Source organism: Lemur catta, chromosome 13 (genome assembly GCF_020740605.2).
Source record: "Lemur catta isolate mLemCat1 chromosome 13, mLemCat1.pri, whole genome shotgun sequence".
NCBI lineage: Eukaryota > Metazoa > Chordata > Mammalia > Primates > Lemuridae > Lemur > Lemur catta.
The window spans coordinates 42485697-42509441 of record NC_059140.1 but is presented as its reverse complement, the minus strand read 5'-3'; the positions used below and the strand labels follow the sequence as shown (position 1 = coordinate 42509441).

The 23745-nt window shown below is 37.6% G+C and overlaps 2 protein-coding genes across 4 annotated transcripts in view; one reads left to right on the top strand and one right to left on the bottom strand.

Moving 5' to 3' along the window:
- Positions 1-5208: 5208 nt before the first annotated feature.
- On the bottom strand, positions 5209-22967 carry MZT1 (mitotic spindle organizing protein 1). Its single transcript, XM_045567319.1, has 3 exons — positions 22715-22967; positions 14209-14354; positions 5209-7030 (listed from the first exon to the last, which is right to left on the bottom strand). Exons 1-3 carry the CDS (start codon positions 22962-22964, stop codon positions 7007-7009), a joined length of 420 nt encoding a protein of 139 aa, XP_045423275.1. The 5' UTR covers positions 22965-22967; the 3' UTR covers positions 5209-7006.
- The window catches only part of BORA (BORA aurora kinase A activator), a 29512-nt gene continuing 28715 nt past the window's right edge, over positions 22949-23745 (top strand). For 2 of the 3 annotated variants that reach the window (XM_045567314.1, XM_045567315.1), the window contains exon 1: positions 22949-23192. The gene's annotated coding sequence lies outside the window, so the exon portion shown is untranslated. The remainder of the gene's footprint in view (positions 23193-23745) is intronic. The other variant, XM_045567316.1, reaches the window with a different exon arrangement.

Below are 23745 nucleotides of genomic sequence, written 5' to 3'. Positions count from 1 at the left end.
GCTTGAACCCAGAGCTTGAGGCTGCAGTGAGTTATGATCACACCACTACACTCCAGCCTGGGTGACAGAGTGAGACCCTCTTTCAAAAACAAACAAACAATGATGCCTAGTGGGCTGCATTCCTTTAAGTTAAATGGTACCTCTAGGACTTGCCTTTCCCCAGAGAGAGGAGATACATTATTAACAACATACTAGTATGCATTCCTTTGGTCTGACCGCAGTTTGTGAGTGGCACAAAATGCTGAAAGCAGAAGAAAAAGACCTGAGAAAGCGTCTCCCTCCCGCAAATTGTTTCCCCTCCAGGCTCCCTGGTTAAACAAATTTACTGCTAAATCTCAACACAGATTGCCAACCTTTTGGAACTGATGAAAGTGACAACGTGGGGGTCATAATAAGCCATCACAACAACTATTTCTCTATCGAAGTCATGCCAGTGGCTGCTTCCTGGAAAGATCAGGTTCATGCAGCTCTTTCCTAAGTCTAGAAGCCCTCGAAGTCCCGGCGCAACAGCATTTCAGTGTAAGAGCAGCTCAATATAAAGTGCTATTTTGTGAAATTAAAGCACTTTTGTCTTTGTTCCATGCAAAATGCCTCCCTCACTCTCTCTCGCTCTCTCTCGTTGTCTCTCTGAATTTAGCCTTGATTGATAAAATCCTTTTCATTTCTATTACGCAAAGCCAGTGAAAGCAGGAATGGTGTTTATTCAAGGCTTAAGTTAAACCTTACAGAGCTCTCTCCCTGGCTGCCCCTCCTCCCCACAATTTTCTATCAGTAGACTTTCCAAGGAAGCTTTCATTTAGCCAGCTGTTTGCTCCTATTTTACATGGTGGTTCTCAGTGTTCAGCAGGAACAAAGATCACTGATATTCCCACTGGGTTTTTCAGAAGCAACTGAGAACAATGAGCTCTTTTTATGTTGAAAACAGAGATTTAAAATTTATTCATAATCTTTACTTCTTCTCCCAACACATTCTCATCCCCATGGGCGCCTTTCTCTAATTAGCTATGCAAGTCTTGACACTAAAATTTAGCTACATTATTCATCTTTCATTTTTACTGGTATGGTGTCTTGATCTTCCTCCCTACATGAGCACAGAATATGCTTATATTTAAATATTTTATTTATGTTTCCCAAAAAAGTATACAAAAATAAGAGCGTATGAAAACATTGGGACTGATTCCATTGATAAGAAAAAAGTGCATTTTGTATATGTCACTTCATAGCCATGGGGCCACTCCTGAAATCAAGTTTCTAGATAAATCTTATTCACAAAGAACAGAAAGTGGAGTTTCACACTTAGGAAGCTCCTACTATGTGCCATGTGGTATGCTATGGATTTTACACGTATCACCTCCAGTTAATCTTCACTACACTGTGAGCTCCATGTTGTTACCCTACAGATTAGGAGACAGACTTGGAGAGGGTACACAGAATCCAATCCTGTCTCACACTGAAGCTTGAGCTATTAAAACTACATGAATATTAGAGCCAAAAGGAATCTTGGGGATTATCTAAGATAGTGGTTTTCCAAAGTGTAGCATGGGTACCAAAGGAGGTGGTAAGCGGACATTGCATTTAAAATGAAATAAATGCCATAGTGAAGTTAATTTCTCTTCAATACTCTTCTAATCTTTCTGATAACATCTAGAGGAAATGCAGTTCTGTGTTATGTCTCTAACGCTTGCTCATCTGCTTTTCTATCAAAGGAAAAGGTGTCAGAATCACAGTTTTTAGAGACAACACCTAGCACAGGGGTCCCCAACCTGTGGTGAGCTGTATAATTATTTCATTAATATATTACAATGTAATAATAGAAATAAAGTGCACAATAAATGTAATGTGCTTCAATCATCCTGAAACTATCCCCCCCACTCCATCCCCCGTCCATAGAAAAATTGTCTTCCATGGAAATGGTCCCTGCTGCCAAAAAGGTCGGGGACCACTGACCTAGGAAATATACAATTCCATATTTAATTTTCATTGTAATTATTTTTAAAGCTATGGCAAATGATGCTTGTCTTCCATTTAAGTAATCATGTAAATTTAAATTTTCAAAATAAATGTATTTATATTTTTAAAAAGTGAGCCTATTTAAAGAAAAATATTTATAAATAATAGTTCAGCGGTATACAGAGCTGGTTAAAAAAACACAAATATGAAGATGCTATAAGAAATCTCAACTTTGGAGGCAGAGATCTGGAGATTCTAGGTGCAAACTCACACAATACAATTGAAGAAACTGAGGTCTACAAGAGATGTAGTTAAGCGTCCATGAACAAGTTTCCTAAATTGATGAAATATGATCATTTACCTTTTAAACATAACAGTGATCTCCTCACAAGCAAGTCAACTTCAACTGTTCTTGTTTTTCCTGGAGGTTCATCAGACATCTTTTGACTGACAAATATAGACTAGAATTAAGGAACTAGGAAGTCTTATTTCCTTCCAGAGCAGCCACATAGTTCCAGTTTTCTTCTTGTTGAATAGTGTGACATTGAAGTGGGTGGTATTTTCTTTGAGTATCCAGATTAAATCAGTAAATGTTTTTAAATAAAATTTGCATTAGTTTAGATATTTGAATGTATAGCAGTCAACAAATTCAAGCATAAGCCATAGCTGTTACAATAAAAAGGCCATTTGTTGGTAGGTGAGTAGGTAGACTTGCCTCTAAAAAATTTAATAGGTCAAACAGTTTTCCAATATGTGTGGGAAGTGTAATCATCAGAACAACCTCTTTAAAGGCTTTTTTTTTTTTTTTTTGACGTGATTCTCCAAGTGTGCAGCTGGTGATTTATTGCTTTCAGTAATTAGAGGTGATAATGTGGACCGCTTCCACTATAACATGCCTGCACTTCCACTTGGCTGCTGGGGACCCACAAGACATCTCAGTGCTGTGTTCTATTCTCATGGACAAAGAGTTGTTAACAGATACACTTTGAGGCTGCTAGAGCTGCCAGATGCACCATTATTTTTACAACACTTAAAATATTCCAATGCAGTATATGCAAGCCCAACACTGAATTTCATAAAAAGAGATAATCTTTTTTTGTTAGAACTGGGATCTCCAAATATAGCACGTCTGGAAAGTGAATGCTTTTAACCTGTTATTTCTTTATATTGTCTTGACTAAAAGGCAGTAATATAGATCTGTTCAGATGCCACAAAAATTCACCAGCCCACCATCATCAGCAATAGCATATCTGTTAAAGAATGGGACAACCCCGGGGAAAGATAAGCACCTGTCATCCTATTCTCAGCATCTACTTCCAGAGCTTCAACTGCCACTCGAGCCATCTGATTCCCACGCCCTTCAACTCCTTCTCCCATTTTTGCCTCTTCACCCCATGAGATGCTGATGTCTACATAGTAACAGGTACTAAGGCGTATGGGTCCTAGAGTCAGTTTACATGGGTTCAAATCCTGGCCCTACCACTTCCATGATTAAGCTATTCATTTACCAGTCTGTTCCTCAGCTTTGTTACCTGCAAGGGGATGGTGCTGTTGATCTCCTAGGGTTGCTCTGACCCTAAGGATTAAACAATTTGATGTATTTAAAGCACCCAAACTAGTACTTTGCATGTAGCAAGTTCTCAATGTTATTTTTCAACCACATTAGGTAGATATTGTCTCTTAGATTTGCATTCTATCCATTCATTCAGCCAACATGCATTTATCGAGCACTTATTAATACGTGCTGTGCACTGTTCAAGACATTTAAGATACATCAATGAACAAAACCAAGAAAAATCCCTACCCTTGTGGGGCTTTTTCAGGTAGAGGTGTATCTATTTATAATCAATAATATATTAAGTAAATTTTACATTAGAGAGCAATCAATGCTGTAGGACAAAAGATATAAGTGGGTAAGGGTCTTTGGAGGGGAGGCAAGGGTGAGATTTAATATATATTCAATACAATATTCCTAAAATAAATATCATTTTTCCAGGAAAACTAATTCCCTTCTTGATTACCATTTGCTGATAATCATTCTGTTACCCAGGTTTAGAAACTCAAGTCACTGTAGTTTCTTCTCTATTTTTCCCATAATCTGCCGTTAAGTCCCCTGAGTTTTTCTTATGTAATGTCCTTTGAATTTACCCTGATTTGAGCCCTTTTAGGCCTGGGTTACTGTCTTAGCATTCTAACTAGTCTCTGCTTCTAGTCTCTCCCTGCTCTAATCCAACCTACACTGCACTAGCAAAGCACTTCCCGTAACAGCTTGATCACATCTCCTCCTTTCTCTAATGCCCACAGAATTAATCCAAGATTTTTTATAGACGTTCATAATCTGGTAATACCACTTCTGGATATATACGCAAAAGAATTAAAAGCAGGAACTTGAACAGACATTTGTTTACTAATACTCATAACACTACTCACAATAGCCAAAAGGTAGAAACCACCCAAATAAATGTCCGCTGATGAATAAGCAAAATGTGACATATACATACAATGGATATTAGCCTTAAAAAGGGAGAAAAGTCCGACACATGCTACGACTTGGATGAATCTTGAAGACATTATGCTGTGTGAAATATGACAGACACAAAAGGACAAATATTGTATGATTCCAGTTATATGATTACCTAGAAAAGTTCCTAGAATAGAAAGTAGAAAAATGTTTACTGGGGCTGGAAGGAGGAAGGAATAGAGAGTTACTGCTTAATAGATGCAGAGTTTCAGTCTGGGAGGATGAGAAAGTTCTAGAGATAGATACTGGTGATAGTTGCAAAACAACACAAATATTCTTAATGTCACTGAACTGCATGACTTAAACATGGTTGAAATGGTAAATTTTATGTATCTTTTACTACAATAAAAAGTAGTGAGACTGAGGAGCTAAATGTTTAATTAAATGTTTAAAAACTGGTGCTTCAAATACTGGAAAACTTTTAAGTATGTTTGGAACATGTATGTAAATTTCACAATGTCCCATTATGTAAAGAAACTCTTATTTTAAGTATAGACAAATATAATCTCACACTTATTTAAATTGCCAACTTTGTTTTAAAGCCTGGGGCAATGTTAATATAGATACCTCCTTTCACTACCAGGGGAAAAGTATTCCATTTTATACCTCAAGCCTAGTTTAAATTATAAAATCTACCTTTAAATAGTCTTACATCATACTTGATAAGCATCTAAATATTTATGGACTAACTATAGAAACACAAGTTGAATTAACAGAAGCACATATTAACTCAAAAGTACATGCCAATACCACCAAATGGTTTTATTATTGTCACTGACAACAGGCACAACACTGCAATTGTATCATTATTTTGTTTGGTTTCTTAAATATTACTTAAGTATGCATTAAAAATATATGTTTACATTTAAGAAATGTGACACATTAAAGAAGTCCTCTGTAAACATAATCCCTTTTCAATATATTTTTCTGCTTTGTTTCATACATAAATAACTTAATCTACAAAGTCATAAATAAAACTATCAACTCTTATGGCCTAGAAGTATATACAAATTTTGAAGGTTAACAAAAGTGTTCTCTTTACGATTTTATAAATAACAACGTGCTGTATTTGCAGTGTTTATTACCAAATGACTTATTGTAAGTTCTTAGTGTCTCCCAACCTGTTCTGCCAACAATAGACCTTGCAGTGCACTTGGTAAAAATGTCATGTATTTAAAAAGTCAAAATGGTCAAAATCCTAGACTTTTAAAAATAGCAGAGAAGGTTCTATTTCAATATCACTAAGTCTTATTAAAACCACTTCAGTCTGAAAAACAAAAAATGCTACTAAAGAGTGAATGCTTGTACCATCATTTAAATGGTATCTAACAAAATCTAAAATCTAAGAAAAAATGAAATCATATTAAATCCTGAAGTCTTGCCAAAAAAATTTCATTGAGATTATGTTATAGGAACAGAATCAATATATTAAAATTTATTTTTATAACATCACTTTGATGAGTTATAGCTTTAAGAGTAAAAAAAATGACACAAAATGATTTCAAAAAGCCACACTTATAATTCCTGATACAGAACATTAGATTAGTTTTTGTTTAATGACTGGAAATCCTTATTTCTTCAGAAAATATTAAATATCTGTTGAAACATACCACCTATCTAGTCATTTATTAAATAACCACTCAAGATTTATTAGGTAAGCACTTAAATTACTTTTATGTAATAAAAGTAAACAGGAATTTTGCATGTTGGCTATGTTTCATTTTATACATTATTTTTTAGGCCTTCATTTATAGGGTATAAAACTTAAAAAAATTCTCAACTAACATTTTCATTATATTTAAATGATTCAAACTATAAATAATGCTAAAGCACTGTCAATTCTTTGAAAATCTAAGTTTCTAAAAGTTTTATTTTTCAATCAATACAAAAATGATATGGTTCACATTATTAACTGCCCAACAAACTGTTTAAAAAACTAAATATTCTTTGTTAAAGAGCAGATTACTAGAAATGTTTTCCATACTCTTATTTTTTAAAAAACAAGATTCTGATATACATAATGAATCCAAATCAAAATTCACAAATGGTAGCTGAAATCCTGTCAACTTTCAGCCCAATACAACATAAATCCAGTTTTTATGCATAAACAATTCAAAATTAAGGTTTATAATGGAAATGTCAACAAGTCATAACTACTACACATCACTACTGATGGGTTCCACTATCCTTCAACCAGGCACAGCAGATGTGCACATCTGATAGACAGACTGCTTAGAAAATTAAAGCTATCAGAGCTATAAATAAGGAATACATAAATATGAACATAACAATGCCAAGGCATTATAGCTGTTAAAAAAAAAAAGTGAGTAAGATGTGATGTAAACACATCTGATAGTTCTCTCTGTAAGCCACTTTCCACTGATTTATAAAGCTATGGTTTTATAATTCTTTTAAAAAGGAAAACTTTTCTACACTGATGCATGCAGTAATTTCATTGTACATTCTTGACTACAAAGCAATCTTCAAATCCTCTTTCAGAGCTTGACATATCTCATCAGAATTTCTCCAGAAAAGTCAGCTTGTCATATTTTCAGCAGCCTAGAACAAGAAAGTAAAATTCATTATAATAAAACCATGGAAAAAGAGACACCATGGAGATAAATTTGTCAATCCTGCATTGTCATTAACAAACAACTATTTTCCCATCTAACAGAACCACTTTTATCAGGGAATGCAGTTTTCATTTTTTGCTATACATCAGGATTACCTTTTGAACTTGCTAGGTTAACAGAAAACAGTTATATCATCTTAAATAATAGTCAAAAGTACATGTAAAAACATAATGCTACTTGAAAAATTAACCTATAACAGATTTTGTTCCCATAGTCTTCATTAGCTTGTCTGTTTCCATATGTTTTATTATAGTGTGAAAAGGGGATTAAGAATGAAAAAGAAACTGGGTGTGGTGGCTCACGCCTGTAACTCCAGCTACTCGGGAGGATAAACCAGGAGGATTGCTTGAGCCCAGGAGTTAAAGAACAGCCTGGGCAACATAGCGAGACCCTGCCCCCAAAATAAAAACTAAATACATAAAAGGAATAAAAAAGATCTTTTATGCTACAAGGCAGAGAGCACAAGAGCAAAAGATGAATAATGAACATCTAGCTAATCCTGTTTCACCTATACTCCCAACTACCTTCCCCAATGATTCTGAAGAAATTCCAAGACATCCTATCATTCACCAATAAATAATTTGATACATATTTCTAGAAAGACTGAGAAAACCACCATACTATCATAACTTAAAAAAGTAATTCCATAATGCCAGTATGAAAATGGACATAATTTTAATTTTAGAAATACATGTTAGACTTTTGATTCATTTACATTTCTACTTCCTAATTAAAACTTACTTTTAGTTAGTCTAAGTTCAGAGCTCTTTTGTAAAAATGCTTTAAAATACTGGGAAAATTTTAGATAATGAAATCTGAAATAAGGCTGAAACTTTCTCTTTGTAGCCAATACAACCAACCTTGTTTTTCAGAAATATTCTAAATTAGCCTTTCCCTCCTCTGGGTTTACTACTCTAGAGAATTAGAACACAATTTGAAAAAATTCTATTGTTCTAAAACATTTCTTACTTCTTTCTATCCATATAGGTTCCTGTATTAGCTTTGAACACATACCCTTTAGGTATTGTAATCTCCCTAGCCCCACTCTCAGTATTAACTAATTCAAAGAAGACTTCAAAGCACTTATACAATTTTGTTTTGTTTTTATTAAAATACTTTAACTCAAATGCAATTTAATTTGTCTTGTCCCATCCATTGTCATATTAATTTTAGAAGTTCTCCAATATACAGACAATGAAACAAGTATTTTCACTTTAAGTAAGTTTAAGTGAAATACAGCGTTCATGTTATACAAATGAAGAATTTTCTCTTTGAAAAGGCAGCAATAGCATCCTAGAAACATATACATAGTCACCAGATTGCTACTAAAAATTCCAAAAATTTGCAAGGATCAGCTAGCTCCAGGAAAAAAATTCATTTTTAGTAGTCCTCTTCTCTTCCAAACTTTCATTTTCTGTGCAAGCATTTACTACTGGCACTAAGGAGATATTATAAAAACTCAAAGAATCATTCATAAAATACTTAATTATTTTATACTGTGGGAGATACACATAAGGTAGCTCATCTATTGCTCTTAAGGAACTTATCTAATTAGGGAGCCACACAGCTAGCTAGTTTTACTATAAATGATTTAGACAATATCAATATACAAATCTGTGAAAGTGAAAGGCAAAATAATTAACAAAAAAATTGTTACTATTTTCTACATAGTTACTTAAAGAGCAAAAGAAAAAACCTATTGTCTCAGACCAATAGTTCCTTGCAACATTCCAAAATATCCCTGATTTATATTTTACCCATTTTAAAATAGAGACAATAAGTAGCATACTATTAAATTCTAAATACTAGGAATTCTGGAGAACGATAGAATGCAGCAGGACAGTTCCACTTTACCCTGATTTTAATATCCAAAAAATAAACAAAAAGTATGGGAAAAATATTCATTAGCAGTAACCGCATACAGAAAGGAGAACAACCTTATGCTTGTAAAGTCAGTAAAAGGGTGGTCAAGAAAAGGCAGGTGTGGCTCAGTGCAGCTCTGAACCAACCAGCTCCCCACCCTGACCCAACATGGCAGTTAAGAGAGAATAGACTTTAATCCAGGGAGAAGCACACTGACAAGCTATTTTTCTTTTTCAATTCAGCAAAATTAAGTGCAATATATTTAAGAGAGCATGATATTATCTGGAATAATGTTCACCAAATATTATTACAGGTTATCTCTTAGGTGATGCTGAGTGACTTTTTAATTTCATTCTTTATATTTTCTGATTCTAATATTTTAAAAATCATAAGCATGTAGCATTTTTATAAAAATCATACAGATTACATAAATCAATCAGATTACATAAATACACAAGAAAAAATTCTAGTTAATATGTCTGCTTTGCTAAAAACTTTTCAGGATCTCCTGTCTGCCTAACTTTTAATGAGATGCTGGTATAACATGGGAGAAATGCATTTTGAGAGGCTTTGTATGTGTGAGACCAATCATCCATTTAAATAGTCAACACTTTCTGATTTTTGTCAATTTTAATTTTTGATTTCACCTCCCACATCTCACTATGGTCCAGTAGATACAGAATAACCAATATGCTCAAAGCTCATAAAACTACGTTAAATAGGTATTTCTTAACTTCCTATTCTAATACCTTGGGTTGTATTTTGCCTAAGAAAACGGTATGCCAAAATGCTTGTCAGTTACCTGCCTCAGTTAGGTTTGACTGTGGTTCCCTTATTGAACTCAAACTGCAGTACAATACAAAAATCTCTTCCTATTCTCTTGTTCTCTTTCAAACTCAGGCATAATAAAACAAAAATTCTTTGTATTTTAAATAAATCTTCTTCCACCTGAATTTCAGAAGCATCCTGATGAAATACTACAATACTTCTTTTTATTAACAGGGTTATATGAGAGAATACTAAGCCAGGGAATGTGCTCCTGCTACAGCACAATGACTGTTTTGCTGTTAATAACAATTTCATTCTTTCCTACTCAGCTACTCCTTACATTTTATTACAGGAGAAAACTTCGTAGTTAATAAGTCAACAACTCCAAAGTTACACAGCTCAACTTCAAATCCCAGCTCAACCACTTAACTGTATGTTCTTGGGATAAGTAAGTTAGTCACCATAAGTTGCAGTTTCCTTAGTAGTAAACTACTAACAGTAGTGCAAATTGAGTAGCCCTTATCCAAAACACTTGGGACCAGAAGTGTTTCCGATTTCAGATTTTTTGGGGATTTTAGAATGTTTGCATTATTCGGGCATCCCTGGGTATCCATGGGGGATTAGTTCCTGGACACTAAAGACTACAGATGTTCAAGTTTCTTATATAAAATGATGTATTTACATATAACCTATGCACATCCTCATGTATACTTTAAATCTGTGGTCCCCAACTCCTGGAGGTAAGCAGCCGGCAAGTGAGCAAAGCTTCATCTGTATTTATAGCCACTCCCCATGGCTCCCATCACCACATAAGCTATGCCTGTCATATCAGCAGTGGCATTAGATTCTCACAGGAGCGTGAACCCTACTGTAAACTGCATATGCGAGGGATCTAGGTTGCACACTCCTTATGAATCCTGATGATCTGAGGTGGAGCCGAGGCGGTGATGCTAGCACTGTGGAGCGGCTACAAACACAGATTATCATTAGCAGAGAAGTTTGCCTGCATAATAAATGTACTGTGCTTGAATTATCCCAAAACCATTCCTCACCCTCCCTCCGTGGAAAAATTGTCTTCATGAAACCAGTCCCTGGTGCCAAAAAGGTTATGGACCACTGCTTTAAATCATCTCTAGATTACTTACGATACCTAATGCAAAGTAAATGCTATGTAAATAGTTGTCATATTGTATAGTTTAGGGAATAATGACACGAAGAAAAAGTCTGTACAAGTTTACTACAGATACAACCATCCTCCCCACTCCTCCCAAAGCTATTTTTGATCCACAGTTTGTTGAATCCATGAATGTGGAGTCCACAGATACAGAAGGCCAACTGTAATCACTGGGTGAGCATCCCTAATCAGAAAACCTGAAATCCAGAATGCTCCAGTGAGCATTTCCTTTGAGTGTCATGTTGGCACTCAAAAAGTTTCAGATTCTGGAGCATTTTGGATTTTCAGATTAGGACTGTTCAACCTGTAGAAGTACATAACACTGTTGTGATTATAGAGGAAATAATGCCATCAGTGGCCTTTAAAGAATAGGGTCTAGCACAAGGAAAGTACTCATGTAAGCATTAGCTATTCTTATTATTCAGTTATTTTTCTTTCTGCTATATGAAAGCCACAGGTGTTAAGTTTAAAAAGAAATAGAAAACTTCAATAATTTTTATAACTCTTAAAATTTGAAACCTTACACGTACCTCTGACAAAGGGGTTCACATCCGGAATAAAGGACTGCCAATCAAAAAGAAAAGAACAACCAACCCAGAAAGAAGGGCAAGTGACTTAAAAAGATACCTCACAAAAGAGGATGGCCAAAAAACATGTAAAAATGCATTAACCTCACTGGTAATCAAAGAAATGCAAATAAAGCCAAATGGGAAACCCATGTACGTCCCAGAATGACTAAAACTAAAAAGACTCACAATAATAAGCATCAGCAAGATATGGAGCAAAGGAAAGTCATATGTTGCTGATGGGAATATAAATCAATACAACTGTTTTTGAAAAGTTTGACATTATCATCATCTATTCAAGTTAAAGATACATATAACCTAAGACCTAGCAATTTTACTTCTAGATACACACCTAACAGAAAGGGTCGTATACAAAAATCAAGAGATGAGGACAACAATACTCAAAGCAGCATTATGTGTAATAGTCCCACATTGTAAACAATCTAATATCCATTCGTAGCAGAAAAGATAAATTATAGTATATCTGTACAATAAAACATATTACAGTGAAAAGAAATGCATGACAGCTACACACCACATGAATCATTTCACAGACATGTTAAATGAAGGAACTCAGGAAAAAGATAGTGTTATAAGAATCCATTTATATTGAGTTTAAAATTTTTACGAAATTAAACCACAGTGTTTAGAGATCCACGTTTAGTTAGTAATACCACTAAAACAAAGACTCTACCATAAAAGTCAGGACAATAGTTAGTGGAGAAGAGAGTAGGAGGGAGAGGTTGGTGACTGGGGACGGAGCACACGGGGTTTCTCTGGTGCTGGCAGTGATAGTTGCATGCAGATTTTCTTTATGACATATTTTTGCTCTGTAAATATTTTTTGTTTACCTTTTTGCGTTAGATTTAATAATAAAAAGATTTCAAAAAGCACACAACCTAAAACATTGGCACTTATTGGAAAATAACTTAATCTGAAAAACAGGTCATTTGTATGTTTTATATAATTCTGTTTTCTTAGAAATAAGAAAAAGATAAGTCACTTGGTCGTTGGGTAAGTTTTAAGATGGACTAACTTAAAGTTTCAGTCCTTAGGGTGAGATACTGCTATATAAACATGGAAATAAAATCATGAGATTTTAAATCATAGAATATGTGCAAGGAAGACAGGGAACAGGATAATTTTCCTGTTCCCACTCTTAGCAATTAAAAAGTGGTTAATTTAAAATTTGTAAAAAGATGGCCCTCTGGGCTCACGATGGCAGCAGCAGCCCCCTAGTCTTTCAGCCACTCTTGGAGTCATTTTTCCCATTTTTTGAAGGATAACACATGCTCACAGCTAAGTAGCTCTATCAGCCAATTTCCTGCCTGTAGAATCCCAGTAATTTGACAGCCTTCATTTCACCTTGTCTCATTCAGTCCAATCTAGCAGTGTTTGTGTTGAGATGGCTAATTTCTTCACAAACCACCCACATTCTTGGCCCTATTTTCAGAACGTGCTATCCAGATAGGCTAGGAATTTTCCAAATCATCAAGTGCTAGTTCCTTCCTAAACTGCTCGTTCCTCTTACATTTTCTAACAAAGAGCAATGAGAAATCAGGCTATATTTTCCACACTTTGCTTGGAAATTTCCTCAGCTAAATATCCAAGTTCATCACTTACATGTTCTATTTTTCTTCCAACAGTAGAACATAATTTGGCCAAGTTCTGTCACTTTATAACAAGAATCACCTTTCCTCTAGTGTTCAATAAATGTTCCTCATTTCCTCTTGAGATGTCACCAGAACCACTTTTAATGTTCTTATATAAAGCAACATTCTGTTCCTAATGTACGTATCTCAGAAATAAGAAAGCTTTCTATAGCTATCTTCTGAACCTTCACCAGAATTGCCTTTAACATTAATAGTTTGACCAACAGTCTCTTCAAGGGCAATCTAATGTTTTTCTATAAAGCACCTTAAAACTTTCTAGTCTCTATCTATTACCCAATTCCAAAGCCACTTCTACATTTTTAAGTATTTGTTACAGCAGCACCCCACTTTCCAGTCCTAAAATCTGTATCAGATTTCTAGGGCTGCCATAACAGAGTAATAAAAACTAGGTGGCTTAAAACAATAAAAATTTATTCTTTCACAGTTCTGGGGATCAGAAATCCAAAATCAAGGTGTCGGCTGGGCCATGCTTTCTGAAAGCTCTAGGGAAGGATCCTCCCTTGCTGCTTCCCAGCTTCTGGTGGCTGCTGACAATACTTCACTTTCCTTGGCTTACAGACACATCACTCCAATTTCTGCCTGTATTGTTACATGGCATTCTCCCTTTTGTGTCTTTGTCTTCACATGTATGTATCTCCTCTTTGTATCTGTGCTCAAATTTCCCTTGTGTTATAAGGACACCAATCATTGGATCAGGATCTACCCTAATCCAGTATGACTTCATCTTAACTTGATTGTATCTGCAAAGACATTATTTCCAAATAAGGAGATGTTCATCACCGGGGTTCGCACTTGAACATATCTCTTTTGGGGGGGGCACGATTCACTCACCATATAGAAAATTCTAAAAACAGAGACTTCTGAGAAAAGATAACATTGTCTGTGATAGCAGTAATATTTGTGATCTGAACATATGTTATGAAGCTCCTGGTCTTTAGAATTTCTCCTGATGGTGTCGAAAGTTGTTTAACCTTATTTAACTCTTTCCCATGATTTCATCATTAATCATTTTCTAAACAAAAGCATCTTTATTTACAATGAACTAACAGGAATCTCTAACCTTTAGTGCTTCAGTAGCCTTGCGAAGCTCCTTAATAACCGATGATAAAGCTTCTGGGTTAATTCCTTGTTCACAAAGCCGTACACAAATAGACAAAGTTTCCATATCTAAGCCAGTGTTCAAAATTCTGGAAATCTCAAGCAGAACTGAAAAAAGATATAAAGAGAATTTAAAAAAAAGCTTTCAGCATTTAAAAATATACACATAGTACTTTTGTTTTTAATTTATATATTACTACACAATGAGAAGGAATTGGCATAGCATTCCAGGATTTGGCAATCAGCATGTAATACTGTCTTGCCTTTACTTAGATTTAGAAACTTTAAACTTACAACCTCCCTTCACATAACTGCCTTTTACATCTTAGTGTATACCATTCATTTAATATCTAATAATTCATCCATCATAATCAGGATTATTCTGAATACTTTCCTATTTTTTTAGTATTGTTTTGCAATACAATTAGTTGCATAACATTCCATTTTATGGAAACACCATCCCCTACATAACCACTCTACTACTTTAAGAGTTATGGCTGGGCATTGGTGGCTCACGTCTCTAATCCCCACACTGTGAGGCCCAGGCAAGAGGATCACTTGAGGCCAGGAGTTCGAGATCAGCTTGGGGAACAGAGAGACCTTGTCTTTACAAAAATAAGAAAAATTAGCCAGGTGTGGTGGTATACGCCTTTAGTCCTAGTTACTGGGGAGGCTGAGGCAGGAGGATTGCTTGAACCCAGGAGTTCGAGGTTACAGTGAGCCTAGGTGACAGAGCAAGACATTGTCTCAAAAAAAAAAACCAAAACCAAACAAAAAAAAAGAGTAAGGTTGTGCTCATGTTTCCCCCATTAAAAGAACATTGTGATAAGTAACTGTACATACTAAATTTTATTTCATTAAGATAAATTTCTAGAACTGCTCCATCAGTAATATACATATTTAAGGCTTTAAGAGCATTTAGAAATTTTCTAACAACTTGACAGCATAATCATATGTCTATTGAATATTATAATAAAAATGAAAGCTTATATTTTAACTTCATTTTTATAATATTGCATTTTATTGTAGTTTATAAAAGTATCTGTCTTTAACATAAGAAACACCAACACAGAGAACCTAGGTTTCCAAAGTGATTTTCCAGGATGTAAATACATTGGTTCCGTTCAACTTTGTTTTATAGTTGTTGTTTCTCAGTGTTTAGAATTTTTTAAGTCAACTGTCAACATGTTATCTATTGTTTCCTGTATCATTTTCCCTTGGCATGATGCTTAGAAAGTTATTCCCCACACAAAGGTTCTATTCACCAGTATTCTCTTCCAATACGTGGAAGTTTATTCCCTCTCCCTTATAATTATTTAAATATTTAATTATCTGAAGTTTGGGTGAAAGATAGGATCTAACTTTTCCTCCCAGAAATAAGCAAATTGGCCCAATAAAATTTATTGAATGATCTATCCTTTTACCACTCAATTGAGATGCCACCTTTATCCCATAGTAAATTCTCATATGCCTACACATTTGCTGCATGTCTACCTTGAGTCAGAGACACAATTTTAATTACTAATTTTACATTGCATGTAGTAGGTTAAAGATTCCTTTGTCATTTCTCATTTATTTAAAGCCGTTTTATTCTCTGGGTGAACTTAAAATTTTTTCATCAATTCCAAAAACAAATTCCATCTGGATTCTGATTTGAACTACATGAAAACTATTATTTTAGGAAGAATGGACAAGTTAACAATATTAAGTCACCCATTAATTTAAGCCTAAGTCCTTCTGAAAACTTTTATAGTATTCATGATGTTCATGAGATGAGCCCTTCTCACTTTTTCATACGAGATATATATTTTTATCTCTAGAAGTTCAATTTAAGTCTTTAGAAATATATGTCTTCCATGACTCTACTAAACTTTTTCAATATATGAAGTATACAATTCTAATGCCCCAGTCTGCTAATTCTAACATTTGTGTCATTTGGGGGTCTACTTTGATTGAATTTTTCTCATCAAGGGTCATATCTTCCTGCTTTGCATACCTGTTAATTTTCGATCAGATGCCAGGCATTGTGAATTTGCACTTTGTTAAGTACTGGATATTTTTCTGTTTCTATAAATATTCCTAAGATTTGTAATGAGATACAGTTATCTGGAAACCGTTTGATCCTTCCAGGTCTTGCTTTTTAGGTTTGTTAGGCAGGACCACAGCCCTGTTTAGCATAGGGCAAATTATTCCCCACTGTTGAGGTAAGACTCTTCTGAGTACTCTACCCAATGTCTCATGAATCACCGCCTGGTAGTTACAGGCACTACTATCCTCAGCCCTGTGTGAACATGATGTGCTGTTGCCCCTAATCCTTTTGAATGGTTCATTTTCCCCCGCTTATTGGGTACTTTCCTCACACATGTGCTAATCAAGCCTCTGAATACTCAAGAGGGATTCTTCTACAGATCTCCACAATTCTCTGTACTGCTCTCCCCTCAGGTACTCGGTCCTGCAAACTCTACCTGCTCTCCCTGGTTTCTTAAGCTCCTTCTGCTCATCTCAGGATGAATTCTAGGTTCCACCTGGGTTCCCTCTGCTGCGCAGAGGCCTGGAAATTCTCCGAAGGCAGTGAGGTAGGACAACCACAGGATGGCTTCATTTGTTTCCTGTCTATTAAGGATCGCTGTCCTTTAATGTCTGATGTCCAGTGTCTTGAAAACCACTGTTCTATGTTTTACCTGGGTTTTGTTGGTTTTTTCAAATAGGAGAGTAAACTCAGTCCATTACCCCTCCTTGACCAGAAGCTGACAGCTCTTCCCATTATCATTTCTTCAGTTTTGACATTCCAATTTATTAATGCTTTGCTCTTCAGCTGTATATAGCTTATTATTCACGTTACCTGCTGAATTTATTTCAATAACTATTCTAAGATTTCTAGTTTCTCCTATAATCACTTGTTCTTGTTTCATAACTAAATGCTTGTTTATAACCACTTCTTATTTCATGGCTGCTGTTCCTATCTTTATTTAAGGCCTTTTTTTAAGGCTATACTCTTAAACTGTTTTTAAGATTGCTCTATGATCTCTATTTCTTGAAGTATAAGCAAGTAGCAAAAGACAGTGGTTAGGAGTATGATTGCTAAAGCCAGACTAACTGGGTTCAAATTCTACCTTTACTACTTGCTTACAAGGCAAGTTAATCTCTCTATGCTTTTATTTCATCATTCTATAAAATGCGGATAACTACAGTACTTATTTTATAGGACTGGTGTGAGGATTAAAGGATACACTTAAAACGCTGCTTGGCATATGATACTGTTCAATAAAAGAGTTAGCTATTACTACTACTTTTTCTTTCCTCCTTTTTTTCATTTTCCACATTAGTTTTTTTATGTTTTTCATCTACCTTAGGTGATTTGTGATGCTTGGCTGAAAACTTATCCTCCATAGATTTCTTTCTGATATCCTGGATTGGTGACATGTTCTTGGATAGGAAGCCTTACCCTGGCCTCAGCCCTCTGGATCAGGCCTTGTAGAAGCATCTTGGCTCTAGACCCAGAAAACACATGGATGGTGCTTCTCCGTCCCTGGCTGTGGCAGATGGCACATTTCTGAGCCCCACCGTCACTCAGACAGGGCAGCATGCTTGGTCAGGTTCTACTCCCAGTCCCCTGCTGTGGTTCCCATCTGCTCCTTTCTTTGGGGGAAACCTCTTTCTAATCAATGGAGACTTTGCTTTGTTGTTTTTGAACATGGCTATCCTGATAATTATATTTTATTATTTCCTATCATTTTTATATACTTGGAGCAGAGTTTCAGCAAGTACTCAATTTACCATAGTGAATATTCATTTTCTTTGTCTTTCATTTTTGATTGTTTTCATAAATGGATTCTACTTCACCCCTGTATTTTTAAGCAGTTACTGCTGGCATACTGGAAAATTATATATTTTTATTTTCTAACCAACCAACTTAATGAATTCTACTGAAGCCTCTAACAGTTTCAGTTTTCTCCTCTCTCTCCAGTTTGTTCTCTTCATGGTAGACTCCCCACCTATAAATGCTATACTTATTCCTGACTTCATGCCTTTGTTCGTGCTTTCTCCTGTCTTTTCTCTTCCCTTCCCATAACTCTATGCTGTTTTTCGGGTCCATCTCAGTTCTAGTACTACTTCCTTTAAGATTTCTTTTAAAATTGACACTGACCTTTACTTCCCATCTTCACAAAGTGTCTGTAATCAATAACTATTTCCTTAGTGCCTACTGTATATTTGGTACAGGTTAGGTTGAGTATTCCTAATCCCAAAATCTCAACTCTAAAATGCCCCAAAATTCGAAATTTTCTGAGCACCAACATGATACCACAAGTGGAAAATTCCACAAGTGACCTTAAGTGACAGGTCAAAATCAAAGAGCAGGTGCACAACACATGTTTATTCAGTGTCCTGAGGGAAAAATAAAATTTCCTCCAGGCTATGTGTATAAGGTATATACACAACATAAATGAATTTCATGTTTGGATGTGGGTACCATCCTCAAGATATCTCATTATGTATATGCAACATTTCAAAATCCTAAAAAAAATCCGAAATCCAAAACATTGGTCTGAAGCATTTAAGATAAGGGATACTCAACCTGCACCTAACTGTATTTTGTGCCTGTTATGATACTGCTGGAAATACAGTTGTGAACAAAGCTGATATGGTCCTGGTCTTCACAGACATTACAGTCTAGGAAGAAAGACAGCTAGCTATTAAAGTAATAACTAAGTTTCCAGTTATGATAAAGAATAAGAAATAAATCATAATGGCACACTTCTGAAACAAATTACAAGGGCATCTTACCAAGTTTGGAAGGACACAGTGTTTAGCAAACACTTGTCTGAAGAAGTGACAATTAAGCTTAGATGTCAAAGGTGAGTGGAAATCAACCAGACTAATGCACAGTTAGGAGGAAGGGTGAAGAGTAAGACCAAAAAAACCAATTGGTATAATGATTCCTATTGTGGATGAAACTTGGTAAATCCATAGACTGGAACAGCTAGGGTGAAAGCAATGTAACGATGAGGATGAATGGGTTTAAAATATGAGATAAGGGAGACACAGAAATCTAAGGGCCTACTGAAGATTTTAGAACTGTGCGAAGCTATTGGAAGATATAAAATGGAAGAGTAACAAGATCAGACTGGCATGTTAAAGACTTTGGCTGAATATGGGATGAATCTTGAAAATGGGCAGAGCACATGTGGTGAGGAAGTCCACCTACATTATTGCAGTCGTGGGCAGCATGGACAGGAGAGATTTAGACAAGTGGTCAAAACTGAAGTGAGTGAAAAACCGAAAGGGCTTAGTGAAGAACAGGAAGCAGGGGAGATAAGAGTAAGCAAAACTCACTCGCAGGTTTCTTTCTAAAATGAGCAACTGGATTGATGGTGGTAGCATGAATTATCCCTTGCTGACAGTGCCTTGCAGTGCTAGTTAAACAATCAATACACTATGGACTCTCTTAACTGCTTTCTCTATAATGTGTTTCTTAAGCTCACTACCTGATATATAAAGTAGTACACTATAATGAAGCCTTTGGTAAGGAATAATTGTCATACTTAAAATTAGAGGCATAGGGAAAATTTTAGAATATAAGAAAATAAAAATTAAAGTATGAAGTTATCGATAGAGAATATCTAAAATTTCAAAAAGTTGAAAAGCAAAGGAGGCAACTACATTGGAGGAGACAAGGGTAGTTGAAAAGGCCTACTTTAAGTGAGAATGCAGGAAGAGAATGTTGAGGATCTAAGGATGTCAGTAGAGCAGCACTCCCCAACCTTTTAGGACCAGGGATCTGTTTTATGGAAAACAATTTTTCCATGGACAGACGGGGAGTGGGGGGAGGTGGAGCTCAGGCAGTGATGCCAGCTATGGGGTGTGGCTGAAAACACAGACGAAGCCTCCCCACAGCTCACCTCCTGCTGTGCCAATAGACCACAGACTGCAGTGGGCCAAGTACCAGGCCACAGCCCCGGGTTGGGGACTGCAGCAGTAGAGGATCTCATGCAGAAGTCATTATACAAAATCAGGCTGAGGTAGATCAGGTTCTGTTCAGAGTGAGCTATAAACTACAAAGTCCACCTGCTTTCTCCCATATCTTTAACAAAATCCTCTCGTTTCATAATTAAAATGCAAATGTTGACAGCTGAGTTCTGCGGCTCATCTTTCGAAGGAGAGCAGGCAAATGCTGCCATTGAAGGGAGAAATGGGACTTAGAACATTTTGAAAACTTCACACCAGCTCTCATGGATTGACTTAAATATAGTGAAACACTACATATCAACTTTTATTCTACCAAAATCTCTACTTTTCTATGTTCTTACTATTGGGACTCAGAAACCGATACCCCAGAATATAATGTTTTTGTTCATACTCAACTGAAAAAGAAGCCTCAAGGTCTGACAACCACCCCGCTACACACACAGTCTCTCCCAAAGCATAGGATGAAGTTGTTCTCTGAAGTTTCCTGATCTACTAGAAATCTGGACTCAAAGAAAACAATTACTTCTGTTCCCCGAGTTTTCATTAACTGATCCCGTATCACAGGAAGGAAGACTAAATTCTATCAACAGACCTAGACAGACTTTTGTCACAAACCATTGTCCACTCTGCAGGCCCAACAGACTTTGTCCCAGACTATTGTATGTTCTTCAGACCCATTGAATTCTCCCTAGTATTCATTCATTGCCGCTCAACACAATTCCTCTTCCCATAACCTACTTTGCCAGGTTCAAACCCCCATTACTTCCGTAACCTCAAGATGGTATAGAAGCTTCTGCACCCCAAGAGGGGGTTGGGTCTTCATTCTGAAGTGTTCTGTGTCACATAAAACTATAACCAAATAAATTTGCATGCCTTTTCTCCAATTAAACTGCTTTTTGTGAGGTTATTTCAGCAAAACTTTTGAGGGCTAAGGGAAAGCTTTCCTTTCACCCTTATGTTACACGGTCTATAATCTTCATTTTACATTTGAATTCTCTCAGAAAATATCTTGATGCTGCAACCAATACAAACTATCAGTTCTCATTTGTACATCAGTATAGTTCCATCAGAGATAAAATGTGAGTTTGCTATTCAAATGCAATCCTATGGCCATATAAATAAGGAACCTAAGTACTGCTAATATAAGAAAACTGGCAGAAATTCTGTTATTGACTTCCAAGGAAAGATAAAAGATAATAACATTATATAAATGCCTATGTAAATAAACCCACTTACAAAACAAAACTAATAAGCTGTGATACACCAAGAGGGATGTAAAAATAGGCTGAATATGGTATAAAGAGCAAAATTTGCAGACAACCAGCAAGGTAGATACTGGGTATGTAAAAAATTACATTCAAAGGGTCTTGTAAGTAATTCTTTGACAAAGAAAGCAGCAGCCACTGTAGAAAAAGCCAGAAGCCTTTATCAGAACCAGCTTTATGGAGGTGCTATGTAAGAAGCAGAGCCCATCATGAAGGAGACAGAGACGCAGCAGGAAGGCTGCAGTACCTAGTGAGGATTCCATAGGATTATCTTTTACAAATATGGAGGTGGATGTGATATCCCCTGGAAAATGTCCACGCAGACTGCAAACGGCAATATTTAACATCTATCAAACATTTATATATAAGTGGAGGCGAGAAAAATAGAGACAAGGAAAGAAGTGCACAAGTGAAATGACATCTCACGTAATACAAAAAAATAATCGATCACTTCTGATATGCCTTTACTTGGTTGTCTTATTTAAATATTCATAATCCCAAGAGAGAGAGTTTTATTTAAAAAAAAGAAACAAGCTCCAAGATGTTTAAGCACCTTGTCCAACCTCACCACAGGAGTGTAAAGTGGCAGAGCCAACATTAGGGGGTAGAGAGAGGGTAACCGCAAGACACTTATATCATCTGACACCACACTTGTGTAGGCTTTACACCCACGTGCCTCAGGGCGTGCAAACAGGCAACATCCACAGCACCTGGGCGCCGGCGTCACCTACTTCAAGCCAAAACTGGGGTAATTCCGATGCAGGGGCAACTTGCTCATTCGCCGGATATTTAAAAAGTGCCCACCAAAGTGCCAGGGGCAGGGGACACAGCGGTGATCAAACACACATGGCGCATGGCCACACCGGGCTTCCAGTCTCGGGGCTTCCGAAGCGCTCGGCACCGGCCGTGCGCCGGGCCGGGGTGGGCACCGCGGGGTCGAGGCCGCGGGACGGAGGGGGCGCGGCCCTCGGGGTCCAGCCCCGGAGCGACGCAGCGCGCACCCGGCTGACGTAGGGGCCAGAGCGCCGTGCGCGCGACAAACGACGCAGGAGCAAAGGGACAACTCCCAAAGGATGGGTCCATCAGCCCGGAGGCCCTGGCGGGCCCCAACCGAAGATCTTAGAGGATGCCGTTTGGGGTTGGAAGGGGACCTGAAGTCCTCCGCAGGCTCCCCAAGCCCGGGGCCTTGGCTCTGGGGGGCGCGGGCAAGGTAAAGGGAGCGCAACGGGTACTCACCGTCCATGGTCTCCCGCACCGCATTCATGTTCGACGCCGCCGCCGCCGCCCCGGCGCCGCCGCTGCTCGCCATGGCGGAGGCCGAGGGAGGCGGGAGCGGGGCCTGACCCGGAACTGGAGCGCCTTCCCTTCTCCTGGGCGCCCACACCGCGCGTCCCGCCCACGCCGCCAGGCTCCGCCCCTCGCGCCCGCCGCCGGCGTGCGGCTGCGTTGATTTGAATTTGGAGCCTCGTTTCTCTGCGCGGAACATGGAGCGAGGAGTTGCCATTCGAATTTGCTACGCGGCCTCCCGGCGATTGGCCGGTTCGCGGACAGCGGTGCGGCGCGATTGGCCAGGCGCGCACAAGCCCCGTGCGCTGGTTGGCCTGAGCCGGCGCGGAAGCGGGGAGTTAAAGAGTCTGTGCCTATCGTGGGGGCTGGCTGGGCCCCCGGGAGCACCCTGGAGTCGGTATTGGGGGCTTGCTTTTTAGATACTCAGGTAGGTGCGGTCTTTGTGGTCCCTGGCCTCTCCTCCAGCCTCGAATTGGAAAGCTCACTTTTCCTAGGTCTGCACCTGCCTGCCCACTCGCCCCCGGTGAAGGGAACAGCGAGGGACTAGGTGCGGAAGAGAGGGGCGCCGAGGAGTGATCGCGTAGGGTTGGGGGCGACACCTCCTCTGCTCTTCACCCGACGGAGCCAGCTGCACTTAAGGCATTCAGTAGTAGAGTCTTCTTTTTTTTTTTTCTCCTAGCCGCCTTTGATTGGATGCAGTCTTGCTTCTCACTTTCTGTTCTGGGGGGGTCTTGGCGAAAGGGAGAAGTTTGAGTAAAGGCAACCAAAGGCGGTGAATTTCCTAGCCCCTGTCAATCATACTCTGGCTAGGACCAATGTGCAAGAAGGCCACAAGTGTCATATGATCTTATCTGCTTGCTACGAAGAATTGTTTAATTGCAACTATGTTTGTTAGGGAATTGCTGGGGTATCCGAAGGATGTTCATAGTGTTTAGAGATTTGAGATAATGAATAAAAAACTATAGATGTAAGTCCTTTAA

Bases quoted from the DNA above. Each gene is read 5' to 3' on its own strand.
- MZT1 (XM_045567319.1), bottom strand. From the start codon at position 22,964: ATGTTCCGCGCAGAGAAACGAGGCTCCAAATTCAAATCAACGCAGCCG. The intron at 14,355-22,714 runs GTGAGTACCCGT...ATCTTTTTTCAG, and splicing joins GGTGCGGGAGACCATGGACG to TTCTGCTTGAGATTTCCAGA. The intron at 7,031-14,208 runs GTTAGAGATTCC...TTCTTGTTCTAG, and splicing joins AGGCTACTGAAGCACTAAAG to GCTGCTGAAAATATGACAAG.